Consider the following 15,622-nt stretch of genomic DNA (forward strand, 5'->3'; position numbering starts at 1 on the left):
TCGTGTTTTTGCCGAATATACTCGCTCTGCCTACGTTACGTGCACGGCGCTGTATTCCCCCGATAGTGAGACGCACTCTCTCCACCCTCGCTGATAAAGAAAAAGTCGGGGGGGTGCATCGTGTAATTGAGCGTGTGTGCGTGTGTGACCGTGGCGAGTGGCGGTGCAGCGGTTGACGCACTGTACTACCATCCCGACGATCCGAGTATGATTCCCGCTCACAGCCAGTGATGATCACCTTAACCAATCATGGGCCTCTTCTAGGTAGCCTCAGCCTTAAACGATTATCTTCATAGGCACTCGGGAGGCAAAGGCGGCCAGGCGTGGTGACGGCCATCCACCTCCTTGTGTGCCATGCCGGCCTTCATAGGTGCTCGCTAACAGCACTTTACCTAACAGTATGTTAAGGCTTTACGGGGGATCTTTGTCTTCGTGTGTTTGAGAAGAATTGTATAACTGTTGACACGGGTCACACATTTCGGGTGCATCTTATTGGGCGCAGCATCTTATAATCCAGAGAATTCCCATATAAGTGGATGTGTGTCTCCATATGTATGCGTGTGTATATCCATATAAGTGGATGTGTGTATATCCATATAAGTGGATGTGTGTATATCCATGTGTATACTTTGATGCGTATACTTTGTCTTCAGCAAATTGTACTCTGTATATTACTGTGTATAATAATGACTATGATTTAATGTGTGTATGTAGTGCATGCATTATCTTTTATATATATGGAACGTTTATTAATCAACCTGAAATATACAGACAATATAGAAACAGATTGTCTGTTTTGGGGAAAATGGGCACATTATTTTTCACAAACGAATTCAGAGTGTGAACGATAAACACTCGCTCTGCGCACTCCGGCAATGCAAAACATGCCCTGCGATCGTCTTACATCAAATAACAACATTTACAATAACAACAAACTCACGACATTCAGCAATATCACTGCCCTTAAAGGAAACACGTATCATAGGCAATGTTTCAGATAACGGCCCTTCTTCATATGCCCAACAACGCCGCGTAATTTACACACGTATATATATATATTCCCTGTTAGCGTTATTGGCAAACGCGTAGGGTTGTGTAATTCATGATTATGTGGCACTTTCCAATGCAGCAGTATCACAAATAACGTAGTCCAATTCTAAACCAACGAAATTCAACGAGAAATTGAAATCTGCAAACCGCTCCCCCCCCCCTCCCCCCACTCTTTCCCTCTGCAGCTACCACCAGCGTTGTGTTACGTGGCAGAAAGCTTGAGGCCGGTAACTCCATCTACATCGGTCAGACTCGCACAGACAAACATGTTGTTTTGGAATAGCTGTAGTGCTTACTGCTGTCTGTGGTGTAACGGTCGTGGGTTACTGACAGCTGATTTCTTATCATGACTGCCAAATGGGGCCTTGTGGTTGATCAGTTTTTTTTTGGCAATTTTTTTTTAGAGGAGAGGGGCTGGGCTTGCTTCAAGCTCGGGAGAGGGTGGGTGGGGGGGGGGTGGACGGCAGGACCAAAAGTCAAACAATAACGAAGTGTAACTAACACAGGGCGGCAGAGTGTGAACAGGTCTCACTCGGCAGTAGCGCGGGGGCAATCTGTGTCCGTTGGGAGTTGGGGGAGGTGTGCCGGTGTTTTAAAATCGGCGCCTGTGTATGTGTGTTGAACTTCTTTCACGCCGTGCGTAGCCAACCGTGCTAATCGGAGGTGCGGGGAAGGACAACAACAGTGAACCGTCTTTTGTGTGTTCAGCTTGTTGTCCTTCTCCCCCCCCCGCACCTCCGATTAGCACGGTTGGCAGTGTACGGCGTGAAAGAAGTTCAACATGCAGATCAAACAACGCGACACTATTGGCCATATGCAGGCCGGTGCCATACGGGGACAGCTGCCACTGGGGGCGCCCCCCTTGGCTAGACTGCGCCAGGACACCAGGAGGGGTTGAGGCGAGCTGTGATGTCAGGCAGTGCGGTGACCATCCCGTGGTCTGCAAGACCGCACCTGTGGTCCGCAAGGCCGCGCAGGAAGTGCTCCGTGGAACTGTTGCAGGAACTACGATTGAGTATTGTTTTCATTTCGAAAATCACGTGAGCGTTGGTGCCGCGGTGGTCTGCGAGAATAGTCTGAGGGTTGACTGCGATTCGTCGGCGGGTCCAGAGAAGCCTGAGAGCCACCACTGTAGGGCAGTTGCGGCGGCCGAGGAGCTTTCAGAGCCCGAATGCAAGGAGAAAGAAGTGAGATTGTCTAAAATGGGGTTGTGGTTTAATGAAGAATGCACCCAACGGAAGGAGCACGGCGTCTTCTATGTGTACTGTTTAGAGACAGCCAATCCCGACAGTTTGTGATGCGTGTCACTCTAGGCGTGCGACATCCCCCCCCCACCGCCCCCCCCTCCAAAAGAGAGAAGTGTGTGCCAACATTCCTTCTGGCATAATCACGCGTTGCATAAAAGCAACTCGCACCACCTGGCATGTCGGGCAGATTAATGCCCTGTATTGACGAGCGTCAACGGTGGCAGTCTTTCAGAGTCTCGACTTATCGCCCACTTGAGTCATGCAGGTTTAGCGCACTCAATAGCAGGCGAATTTTAATTGCTGCGTTAATAAAAAAAACCCACAAAGGGAAATTTTTTTGTTGCATGGGCTGAATTTTTTTTAAATAACAAAAATGTAGCATGGTGCAATCTGCAACGCGGCTGTTAAAATCGCTCAAACATTAAATAATTAAGTCTGAATGTTTAAGACGTAAAAGAGCAAGCAATGTCGTAATTTTTTTTCTAGTCCAGTGCTCTTCTCCCCTGACAACAGTCCCTTCCAAAGCCGTCGTCATTATTATTTCTCCAAACTCTTTTCTTGAGAACTGCATTTCGTGTTTAGTTTGTTGTCCTTCCCCCCGCACCTCCGATTAGCACGGTTGGCTACTTACAGTGCGAAAGAAGTTCAACATACATACTACAACATTCTGATACAAGCATTCTTACTTAAACAATTCGCAAATCTAAATCGTATCGTTACGAACTGTATTTATATTTAAGTTTTATTTTGTTATTTTGCTTTGCAATTAATGTAGCACTTTGCTGCGTTAGTTGTTTTTGTATCCTCAATGGGTCCTGATCTGCCGAGTAAAACATTTTTTCCGGCCCTAACTCTTTATATTTTAATTGGATTGTAAAGTAAACTGAGAGAACGGACCTGAATTCACAATCCGCAAACCACATTCGCAGATGCATCGACAATGAGACAAAATCGTTGCAATTATTTGAGCGACGCGAATATAAACACGCCAGGATTAGCATCTACAAATGAGAGAATAGACTCGCACTGCGGTTTCACAGCATTGACGAGGAGCATGAACCATCGTCACGCAAACTCCGGTCATCCTCGCAGCCAGCGGCTTTTGGCTAACCATCGAACAAAAACAGTCACCGCATCGCGCGCTTTCAGATGCGCTTCTGCGGCCAGCTGGAACGCCCTTCCTTCTGATATTAGGACGCCACTGGAGCTACATACTTTTGAAAATATATATCGAAACCTCAATTCTTTAGAACTGCTTTTTGTGTTTGTTTTGTTGTCCTTCTCCCGCACCTCCGATTAGCACGGTTGACGACCTGTGGCGCGAAAGAAGTTCACCACACAAACACGTACATGGCCAGGCGTGGCTATCAGGCTCGAGACTGCCCCCATATGGTTAGAGTCTGCAGATGCCTCGACCAATGGGATGGCACCTGCAAGAAGATTTGTGGGCCTTCACTGTTGAAGGTCTGTCAGGTGTAATTTACGCTCCGTTTCACACGTCCCCTGGCCCTGCGTCCCCCCCCCCCTCCACAACCGCCACCAGCACGTCCACAATTCTGATCGCGCCTGCGACCGCAGCACAGATGGGTCGTGAACTCGGCCCCCTGTGTTTACGGATAAGGTCTCGGAAACATCGGCGGATAACCTCGCGAGGGGACAATGTTGGTGGTCGGAAAGGCCGACCAACGGCAGCTTCCTTGTCGGTGCGACTCGTGCCGTCAGGCGGCGGGGAGACGGACGGCGGCATCGGAGGCACATCCTCCGAGCGGCGGCGCGCCGTGTAAATCCAAGTGTCAGCGTTCTGCCGGAGGGGCCCCCTCCGCGCGGAACAATCGCACGCGAGAAGCCGCGCGAAGAGGCCCGCGAGCTCCGAGAGGAGCGACGAATTTCCTTCTGGGGGCCGCAAAAACAAAAAAAAATTGGGCGGCTTGTTTTTGTTCCCGAATTGATCGATGTGTTGTTTAGAGCGGAGAAATGCCGTAAATTTGCCGGGGGTCCCCATCGGAACGTGCCAGAAGGGGGAGGCCTCGGCAGGAGCCGTATGCCAAATAAATAAAAAAACGCGGAGAGCTTCTGACGTTTGTGGCTTTTTTGGAAGCAAACTACTTGAGAAGGTCACGATTGTTTCGGCGCAAAGGTGAGTTCTTTCCCATGCCCCCCGCACCCCCCGTCACTGCGCCTCTTTCAGATTTCTCTAAACAGCGATGGCAAGGCCCCCATTACCCCCCTCGTAACCTCTTCACCCCCATCGTCCTCGACCCTACCCCCCAAGCAGCACTCGCCCACCATCCACCCACTAGCAGTGGGTCTCCAGGAGCTACAATGCGACATAGCAAAATGCCTCTACCTCACTGTGCCGATGGGGGCCGACTCTCGCGGTGGCGCTCAACGTCGGTCACAGTGGCCCGGTGAGGCTCGGAAAGAACCTGCTGCGATTGTATACTTGAGTCGTTACACTACACACACTCGTACATCCCACCACCCCCCCCCCTCCCCATTTCTCGCAAGAAGAGCACACAAGTGCTGCCATCACATCTGCCCTCGAAGGAACGAAACAGGAGGATTCTCCACAAATCTGGCTGTTGCCTGATGATGCTAGGTGTAATTACTGGCAAAACGTCGTACTCAGATTGTAAATGTTGTGGCTTTGCTCTCCAACACACCAACGAATTGGCACGTTCTGTTTACGTGACAACCCTTACTAGGTGGCTGTGTTGGCTGGTGGCAGAATTAACGACACATATATTTACACGATCTAACCCAAAAAACCTGTATTATGGATATATATATACATCATATATTATATATGGTGGATCTGGCCATTGCTCTGTTTCAACAACGCGTGGAAGTGTAAATACTGCGCGCTTTTTGAAATCTCGCCATAGTGGCGAGATGTTAACTACCTCGCCTGGTATGCAGGAGGTCGTGGGTTCCATCCCGACCCTGACCCCTGCTGCATATTTGGCCTTTGCATGTTTCTCTTCCCATAGTTGCGTGAATTTTTCTCCAGGCCAAGTTGAGCTACCATTTGCGAGGTCGGCTTCTGCAAAAGAGCTACGCAGCTCAGTGGGCCTTCCCTAGTAAAATACAAACGGTAAATAGCAACAGAATGACGTTAACGGCCGTGTCGGGGTCGATATTGGCGTAACCGCCTTCGCCTACGGGAGCAAGCGTGGGAGAGCTTCCCCACGCGCTGCGAGTCTCTAATGTGGAGGTGGCAGCACTAAAATAGTGCGAGGAGTTTTCTTTTCCGAGCGCCGTGCCGTTGACGCTGGGGCAGAGGCGACGCGTGCAACTGGGCGGCGATGAATCACATTTCCCATCGTCCCCGTGGACGGGCAGAAGGGTGAGTCAGTGAGCGTGATGCGAGTTCAGATGGGCCAGGCAAGAGGTATCGGGAGCGTGCTTAACTGTCACAAGACCGTGAAACAAAGAGGTCTGCTCGGCACCGAGTTATGAGCCGAAGTCGTGAACGTTCATCGGGGAGAAATGTCGTCAACTCGCATATTCCGCTGACCTCGTTTGCCAGCCGATTCCGGGCTCCTCATCTTTGTGTTGTCGATCGCCGCACGCATGCTCGCGCTGTCCGAACCCCACACGGTCAGATTTTTCACGGCTTTACGATTGTCGGTATGATTGCATTCATGATTGTGTTCGTGATCTCATTTTACACTGTAGAACCATTTGCGTGGTGCGGCTGTGCGGGGGTGTAGCACGTCGCGCTACAAAATCTCGGAGCCCGAGTTCACAATTCCTAGCCACAACTCTCATCGATGACGAGAAATCCTCTCAACTGGTGCCGAGCACCCGCCGTCACGAAGCCACGCCGCTACCGGTGTGGTGAAGTATGCTCAAACGACCGACGCAGCATGGGGAAGCCGTCATCCAGCAGTGGATTGACTAAGAGCTTTAAAAAAACTATTTGCGTTTTACACGAACCATTGGCATATTTTGAGGAAAGATCACAGACCAACTTGATTCGGGCTATTTGCCTACACTTCCATCGTTTTGTTCAAGTCCACTAGCCAAAGTCAGCTGGGACATTGTAAACCCACAAACGTTTTGTAGTATTTCTCACCGCATGAAATCATCCAAGGGCAGAACCCACAATTCGCTTGGAGCCTAAAAACGCATTGGAAGGATTGAAACTAACGGTTGAAACTTACTTACTCGTCAGCAGACGAGAGGGAGTCAAGTGGACGTCTCCCCACGCTCACATTGGTTGTTGGGCGGGCAGCGTTCATCCAGCAGTGGATCGATTGTGGCTGAGAGTACGTCGGCCTTCACGACCAATATCATTCATAATTAGTTTTTTTTTTGCGTTAGATCACCACGTAGGTATAATTCTGATATCTCACGATAACTCTCCACCAAAAATAAGTTAATTGTGAATCACAATAATCATTGATGGTGGTGGTGATGCTCATCACCATTTGCCAGTGATCGAAATGCCATTTGTTATACGGTGCAGGTTGGTAGGGGGCGGGCTACTTTCCCCCTAGCCCAGGGATCAGCAACCTGCGCCTCTTCCAAGGACTGCCGCTTCTTGACGTTATCTATTGAGAACCACCGTCTCGTATTCGCGTGCATTGCGGATCTTGAAATGTTGAAGGTTGTTTTTTTACTGAATTCGAAAAACATGGCTCTTGTTAGTTTGGTTGCTGACCCCCTGCCACAGGCTAACATGTCACGGCCGTCGTCGACTTTCAAAAAGTGGCACACGTTTTACACCCACACACCCATCCCCCCACCTCCCCCCGGATGAGATGATGAGCCGAGTCGACCTCGCCGTTGAAAATATTCGGTGTGAAAACCAAAGCCCCCACCGGTTCCACGTCCCCCGGTCACGGCGTGGTCGCTCGGACCCTCCGTGCCTCTTGAAGACGGTCCGCACATTCGTGAGATAACGGACGGCGAATTTAGACCGTTCCTTTTTTAAAAGTCTCGCCGCGTGCACTGTGACACAAGACGCCGCTGTCGACTGGGACCCGACGTGCCACTGCAAACGGGGGTCGCCGAAATAGTGCGGGCGGGCGGGCGGGCACGGGCGGGCGGGCACGGGCGGGCGGGCACGGGCGGGCGGGCAGGCGGGCAGGCAGGCGGGCGCCGCTCTCTCAACGGCCGCGTCAACGCTCACGACGGTGGCCGTCCGTTTCTCAGAATTTCCAGAGTAAGGGGGGGGGGGGGGGGCAGGATTCTAGTTGGTGCACGTGGGCAGACAAGAGGACAAAGCCCTCTCTCGTTCGCAGCTTGATGAATAAACAATCGATAGACGACACAACGCTACACAAGTGCTGAGGTGGCTCGGTGGCCCATTTGCTAATCAATTTATCATGCCACTGCCTTTAATGTCTAACAATGCAAAGTCTCTTGATGCCAGCAGCTGGAGTTGATTCATTATTCTTCTCCTCTTTGTCCATCCAGAACAACTTTTGCAATTCCTTATAAGGAGAAATGTATAATGAGGACAACAGTCAGCAAATTCTCTATATATGCCACTGTCATGAAAAAAATCTACATCAAAGTTAAACGAGGACGAAACATCCGACACTTGCACGGATTCTGTAATGCTCTCCGACATTTCGTTTGCCCTCAAAAGATGATTATTGGTTTTTTTGTATGAACATCGCTGAGTGCTGGGAAACCCATTTTGAACAATCTTGCCAGCTTTTCAATAGGATGCCTGAAAGCAACACTACTTTACTATAATATTTTCACTCATTGGACATTCTTTAAGCGACTTATGGTGACTGCCGCCCCCCGCCGAGATAGAGACAGACGGACAGACGGAGGGACGGACAGAGCTAATGCATTCACCGTAGTTTGAACACATTAAAAAGTCAGATTCCGAATATTTCTTTATACTGGAAGAATCCGATGAGCTATACAGCTCTTTTTTTCACACAGCCTCAACGGAGCACGAGGCAACGCTTGTGTCCGCAGTGCTGAGAGTAAACATTCCACATTCATGGATGCAACCAACCCCAGGATGCGAACCCTTGACCATCTGATTGTGACCACTCTGACCACTGCTGCCAAGCCAGAACAAAAAAAAAACAAAACTGAACTCCAGCTGCTGCTGGCCTGAAGATATTCTGCATCGTTGGACATTGCAAGAAGAACACGTGGGGGGGGGGGGACCGCTGCGTTTCGGCAATCGCGCCGTGCTTCGGGAGAGCGGCGCGCGGTAGCACGCGCACCAATTGTTTACGCCACGACCAACCCATGCTGTCTCGCCGTTCGTCATTCCTCTCCACATGAGTCGCAGCCGTCGTGTGTTTACTGCTCAACTGATCTTTGTTTATATTCTTAGTTTTTTCCGGTAAAGTCACGTTGAAGAGAAACAACAAAATAACAAAATATATATATAAAACAATAAAAAATTCTCACGACGTTTCGACCATAACGGTCATCATCAGGTGATGATGACCGTTTGAGTTATGGTCGAAACGTCGTGAGAATTTTTTATTGTTTTATATATATTTTGTTATTTTGTTGTTTCTCTTCAACGTGACTTTACCGAAAAAACTAAGAATATGAATTACTGCAGTCACGAAAGCTTTAAATCAAAATTTGATCTTTGTTAGTTCTATGTTCTTATGAGATATATACGCACAAAGACCAAGATCTCCCCCCTCCCCCCCCCCCCCCGTGTAGCCTTAACAGACTGTTGGGGCAAGTGCTGTTAGCGAGCACCGAATGAAGGCCGGCACGGCACACGAGGGTGTGGGTGGTTAACACCACGCCCTACCACCATCGCCTCCCTCATGGCGATGTTTACGTATCGCACCAGATACTCATTTTAGGCTGAGTCGACCTAGGGGAGGCCCAGGACTGGTTCAGAAAATTGTCACTGCTGTTGGCCGTGAGCGGGAATCAAACCCGGGCCGCGGGGTTCATAGCGTAGCGTGCTAACCGCCGCATTACCACTACTCTGCTGCTCCCCACGACATATATAATGTATACACACACCAAAACTAAAATTGTACTTTTTCAGGACGGTGCGCAATGGTCGTGCTATGGGCATTCTGGCGCCCACCATAGTAATGTGGAATTTCCACCCCTGGCTCAGGGCCACCAATGAACGTGAGCGGTGCCATGGAGACACTCTCCCTTTACACGTCATCTTTCACTTAATTCCATACCACCCGTAACCATCTGGTTCTAGGCAGTGCATTCCACTTATTTATAATTTATCATTCAGTTTGTTTATCACATCAGGATGCCATGGTTTGACTCCCTGAGCCGCAGGCATTTCCCTCTTGCATCTAAAAAAAAAAATGTAAAAAAAATCACAACAAAACCCACCTCTTGTGTGAATATATTTGTTCCACATGTGAAGTAGGAACGGTCGCTTCGCTTCTTCCTCTTTCAAAGCCAGAAGTCCTCATTGTTGCACGAGATCGGCCGCTCAGATATCCTCTCTGTGTCTCCACGACCGCACGTTCTGTGCCTCTTCTCTAAGTCACCGCCACTGTCTCCGTATCTACCATTCACTGTTTCAACGATTTCTTTACTTTACCAGGTAAGGCCCACTGAGCTACATAACTCTTTTTCGGAAGGGACCTGGCCACAAATGACAGCTCAACGAAGTTGCTTATCACGTGGAAATTTATAGCAAACCAATACTAAAAACGCATTTTGATTCTAAGTGTGGAGGGGAAATCCCGGAGGATCCGGAGAAAAATCCACGCGACCACGGGGAGAGTGACACGCAAACGCCAAATATACAGCAGCAGTAGGCGTCAGGGTAGTGATCAATCCCACGACCTCCTGCATACCAGGCGAGGTAGGTAACGTCTCGCCACCACAACCTCCCACCTCACCCTCGGCCATTCTCTACTCCTCCTGCTCAGCCACAGATGGCATCTCCACAAACTTTATATCTTAAAATATATATTATTCTTCATGGGACATGAATATATGAATTACTTTTTTAGTCTAGAATTTATTCTAGACGTTCTAAAGTTTATGAAAAACGCATTCAATAACTGTAGTGTGTGTGTCTGTATGTGCGTGCGGGCGTATAACATATGACATGAAAATACATTTGTTCCGGAAAGGTATTGAGACAAAGCGTTAGGGGTTATCATTTTGAGGATTGTGTTGGACAGATGGACCTTGAGACCAAGTCTGATTCATCTGTTCCGTCTGGTTTCCCAAGGAGTAAGGCTGACATAATGTGGCAAAAATTACTCATTTGTTCCTTTAAAGGATAGAGATTTCGTATTCTCCAGATTCGACAACACACTTATCCCCGTCCTTTGTAAAGCAAAAGTTGGGAGGGCTTCTTGTAGTCCGGTAGGTGTGTGTGTATGTGTGCGGCTGCGTGCATGAGACCAGATTTGTTGAAATGTATTGACACGGCACAAGTTTTGGGTGCGTCTTACTATCCGCTCTGTGTTGCAATCCAGAGAATACGGTAAATCATTGCCTATCAGACGGAGTATGCTTCTGAGTCGGGAGCGGTAGTGTAGCGGTTAGCGCTACGCTGCACTACGAACCTGGTGACCCGAGTTCGATTCCCGCTCACGGTCAATACGCACTGACCAGCGAGGTGAAGTATGGTCAAATTACCCCCATCACCACCAGTGTAGGATTAAGCGAGTGCGGGGCCTCTAGCGTTATAAAGGGGCCCTAAATAAAAAAAACAACACGTAAATATTAAAACACAAATTTTTAACTTGCATAATAAAGTAATTGTATTTTTGCATTTGCTATACAGCCAGATAATAGCACAAATCGCTAACCTTCAACACCCAGTCGTTCATAAAAGTTGAAGGCGGTATAGTACTATAGTAATAGAGCAAGTGCAGAATCACTGAACCGGAATTGATAGCTTTAAAGCATTTAGCGCAGGGTCCTTGAAAGCGCGCAGCTACATATGTAGTAGCATATGTAGTAGCTACTACATATGTAGCTGCTACATATGTAGTAGCTACTACATATGTAGCTACTTCTACATATGTAGTATCTATGTAGCTGCTACATATGTAGCTACTTGTGCTACTCTGAGAATCCGGCACTGATCACCGCCACGGTGTAGGGAGAACCTACATAGACAAGTCGATTGAGAAATGCGTGCACGCTGTGTAGTTTCATCATTAATAGAATTGTATAGGATGTGTGGGAGACAGCGAAACAATATTGCTCAGTGATTTGCAAGAGAAATATGATTACAATTAAAAACGGTTTATGCAAATGGGCAAAGACAGCGGACGTCTTTGTCGTCTATATGCGAGTCTTTGGGCCTATGTGAGTCTGTGGGTCTCTGCGAGTCTACACAATACAATGTGGATTTTACACAGCGTCTAACATGTGACCGCATATCACGGTCGGCTACGTACGGTGCGAAAGAAGTTCCAACAACATACGAAAGAGGCAGCGAGTCATGGGCAGCGTTAAAAAGATCGTCAGTACGCATTTAAACAGGCGGCAGAACGTCTCCAACAGTGCGGAGCGGCGGCATTTGTCACGTTTGTATGCCCATTCGTTTATTCAATTGCGTATTCAATTTGATGAAGCTCGTGAGCGGAGGTGGTGCCTCGCTTGGTGAGCTTACCGCGTAGAAACGGCTGCTGGTACGACGAGAAACTCTCGAAGATGCTGTTGGACGCCATGGCGGGGTGACACCGGGAACTCGGGGAAAGTCGTCTTGCCCTGCAGAAAGGTGGAAGGAAATAATGACATTTTAAAAAACATTTCCAATGCATTTTAAATGCAGCCCTCGCAAATTTAGGCTCTCGACCCATTCGCCACCCACACGGGGCCGAGTGAAGTCAAAACACCTCCCCGCGCTCAAACGAGAATTGAGCAGCACTCCGAGCCACTGCTTAAAATTCCACATTCCTTGTCGTGGGGGCCACGGACGGTTTCTCCACAAGACAACCCACTGCTAAAGGTTCCACTTAGTTAACCCCCGAACCAGACCCGTAGCATCGCGGGGGCGGGGGGCTGAGCCCCCCAGCCTCTCCCCGCCCCCACACCTCTTATAAGTTCTTATCGTCAAGTCGAAAAATGTTGGTTGAAGGTGGCAGGACAAAGTTGAGTCTGATAAAGCGATGGGTGTCGCAGGTTGTCACACTGCGAGGGCTCGTCTTATCTTAATCCAAGGCACTTTACAGCGATTATACATTTTTACGTAATTTGATAGTGTTTGAAAGAAAGAGTAGGGTTTATTCAGAGTGGTGGTGGTGGTGTCGTTCTGGTCAGAATCTGAATCTGTATTTGCACCCGGACAGTACGAGGCACGGCCCGAAAACGCGTCGAGGGGCGATGCGTCCGGCTTTGTTTTCCGCCCGGCGACTTTTCTTTATCCCCCTCATCACGTCGCTGTCGCTGTCGAACTCCCCACGTTCGTCGTTCCCAAGCACCAAAACTGATTTCATTCACCGGCCCCTGCCACACTGCGACTGCTTCGTCGACCTTTGACCTACGTTCGGGCGCGCAGGATTCCTTGTTCGCGTCGTTTCGTTTGTTTTATTTTCTTCTCGGGCGCAAGGGCTACGTTGCACCCGAGACATAGGTCACATTCAAGCCCACAAGGCTTGGGAAGGGGGGGGGAGGGTTTGGGGGTACCCATTATCGCAAACATTTACCCGCAAGGATAGAAGCGTGACAGCACAAGCTCGTGACAGCGAGACACCTCTGCCAACATCGCGGACCGTCCACGGTCACTTTAGCCCCACCCCCGCTGGCATGCTCGCACGCTTGTTCGCTCGCTCGCTCACTCAACATTCTCTCGCTTACCACTCACTCGCTTACCACTCACTCGCTTACCACTCTCACTTACCACTCACTCGCTTACCACTCGCTTACCACTCACTCGCTTACCACTCACTCGCTTACCACTCACTTACCACTCACTCGCTTACCACTCACTTACCACTCACTCGCTTACCACTCTCTCGCTTACCACTCACTTACCACTCACTCGCTTGCCACTCACTCGCTTGCCACTCACTCACCACTCACTCGCTTACCACTCGCTTGCCACTCACTCGCTTACCACTCGCTCGCTTACCACTCACTCTCCACTCACTCGCTTACCACTCACTCACTTACCACTCACTCGCTTACCACTCACTCGCTTACCACTCGCTCGCTTACCACTCACTCTCCACTCACTCGCTTACCACTCACTCGCTTACCACTCGCTTACCACTCACTCGCTTACCACTCACTCGCTTACCACTCACTCGCACACCACTCACTCGCACATGCAGGGATGAGATTATCACCAATGGTGCCCCCACTGTGAACAGTGTTCATTTTGTAAAGAAAATTTGCGACGAAAATCTTAGAACGTGAACGCGTTTACAATTTTATGTTTGCGTTGGCTACCTGCACTTTATGAACCGTCGCGTGAAGTGTGGAAGGCGAGCGGGCGAGCGAGCGGGCGGGAGGTCACGGGTTAACCGACCAAAACGATTGGCCAATGGTGGCACACGGGACACCGATGCCAACGAGCGGACGAGTGTCGCCGTGCTCGACGCCGACCGCGACCGCTGCTCACCAGAGAGCGTTGCGCCACCGGCCGAGACCAGATGAAGGGAACGAGTCTCAGTGTCGACGCATGCCACGATAATATCTCGTCACACGTTAAGACGCTGCGGTGCAACAGGGGCCGAGCAAACAGTCGTGATTGGCTTCATCACCACGTGTAGAACGAGATTTACTGGGTTAAATGTTTTGTGTGTGAGTTGATAATATTGTGGTGGGGGGGGGGGGGGGGGTGTAGGAGGGGAATTGCCTCACATTCATATCTAACAATGGAGTGCTGTCAGTTTTCGACCGCTTAGTCGGCTCGACTTAAGAGACTGAAGACTTGACTGGATTTCCATGGATTTTTGTCGACCAGACTAAGACCGAGTCCGAATCGGAACATGCCAGCCAACTCAACTCGCAGGTTTTTTCGGTCGCCGATCTCGAGTGGCTATTGGGCTATTGCGATGGTGGGGGGGGGGGGGGTTTCTGGACATCGTTGAAAATTTGGATCGCGCCGTTTTGCGCAGCCTGAGCCAGAATGTTCACCGTTCGCCGCAGTCACCGACGGCGATATCGGCCGTGCCCATGGCCCGGTGGATAACCCACCACGCCCGCTCGGCATCGGACGCATTCACGAGATGAAAATAAAGTGAGCACCATTTTTCGTGGCAGGTCAACAACCGTAGCAATGTGGAATTTCCACCACGTGCTGGAGAGTGCCTCCCCAGTGCTCACTCGAGGACAAAGGACACTCACTGCCTTTTGGATCGTGTCGCACATTTACCAGCTAAACGCAGATTACAATTTAATATAAAACCACAGCGGTGAGTAATATATCATCGTTGACATCGTAATCATGTGCAAATAGCCCACGAACACAACTGCGCGCCAGAGAATGAAACCACCGCACGACTAGCTTGCACTCGCAATTTAAGTCGCCAAAGTGTTAACAGCTGACACCAAGCTCCGGTAATGACACACCGCGAGGATTAGCCGGCGTCGGTGGAAAGTGACTGACCCGTCAACTCCAAACAAGATTGACTCGGTGATCATGATGCCAGCCTCTAGCCCCCCCCCCCCTCTCCCTCTAGCCCCCCCACTCCTCACCACTCCTCACCACGCACCTTCGTATAAACTCCGTCGTCCTATCAGGTGGAAGCGTGCGTGCGTGTATGTGTGTGTGTGGTCCCTTCCGATATTAGGAAGCCACTGGAGCGATGCACTTTTAAATAATCTAGATGGAAAACCAATTTCTTTAGAACTGATTTGTGTGTTTAGTTTGTTTTCCTGCACCTCCGATTAGCACGGTTGGCTACGTACGGTGCAAAAGAAGTTCAACTCACATATATACATACATTCGTGCCATTGTCCATCACCAACACCGATCATCGTCAACTCTGGTTGGCAGCAGACGTTGACCACATCGTCACACACACCACCACAACCACCACAAAAACACCGATATACAGCCCCCGGAGATTTGTGAGGTCCTGCCCATCGACTCACCTACCCTGTCACGCGCTGACCCACTCACTCAATCATTCATTCACCCACCCACTCACTTACCCTCACTGATCTACTCACTTGTTCACTCACTCAATCACTCACCTACCCACTCTCCAACTCGGTCACTCACCTACTCACATGCTCACGCACCCTCTCACTCACTCACCCACCCACCCAATCAATCGCCTGCTCCCCCACTAACTCACTCAATGACTCTCACTCGCTCACCCACCCACTCTCACACTCACTCTCCCATCCACTAATTCACTCAGCCACCCACCCACTCAACCATTCACCCACTCATTTACTCACTCACCCATCTACGTGAAACT

At 49.7% G+C, this 15,622-nt stretch overlaps 1 protein-coding gene and 1 long non-coding RNA gene across 10 annotated transcripts in view; one reads left to right on the forward strand and one right to left on the reverse strand.

Moving 5' to 3' along the window:
- Nucleotides 1–15,622, reverse strand: part of LOC116952997 (runt-related transcription factor 1-like) — a 155,179-nt gene that overhangs the window by 129,414 nt on the left and 10,143 nt on the right. For all 4 annotated transcript variants that reach the window (XM_032972790.2, XM_032972791.2, XM_076074683.1 and 1 more), the window contains exon 2: nt 11,860–11,957. In XM_032972790.2, the coding sequence (XP_032828681.1) occupies nt 11,860–11,957 (98 nt within the window). The remainder of the gene's footprint in view (nt 1–11,859; nt 11,958–15,622) is intronic.
- Nucleotides 1–15,622, forward strand: part of LOC116952998 (uncharacterized) — a 93,760-nt gene that overhangs the window by 6,901 nt on the left and 71,237 nt on the right. The window lies entirely within an intron of this gene.

This window comes from Petromyzon marinus, chromosome 49 (assembly GCF_048934315.1).
Source record: "Petromyzon marinus isolate PM22_M1 ecotype Great Lakes invasive population chromosome 49, UKy_Petmar_22M1.pri1.0, whole genome shotgun sequence".
Taxonomy (NCBI): Eukaryota; Metazoa; Chordata; class Hyperoartia; order Petromyzontiformes; family Petromyzontidae; genus Petromyzon; species Petromyzon marinus.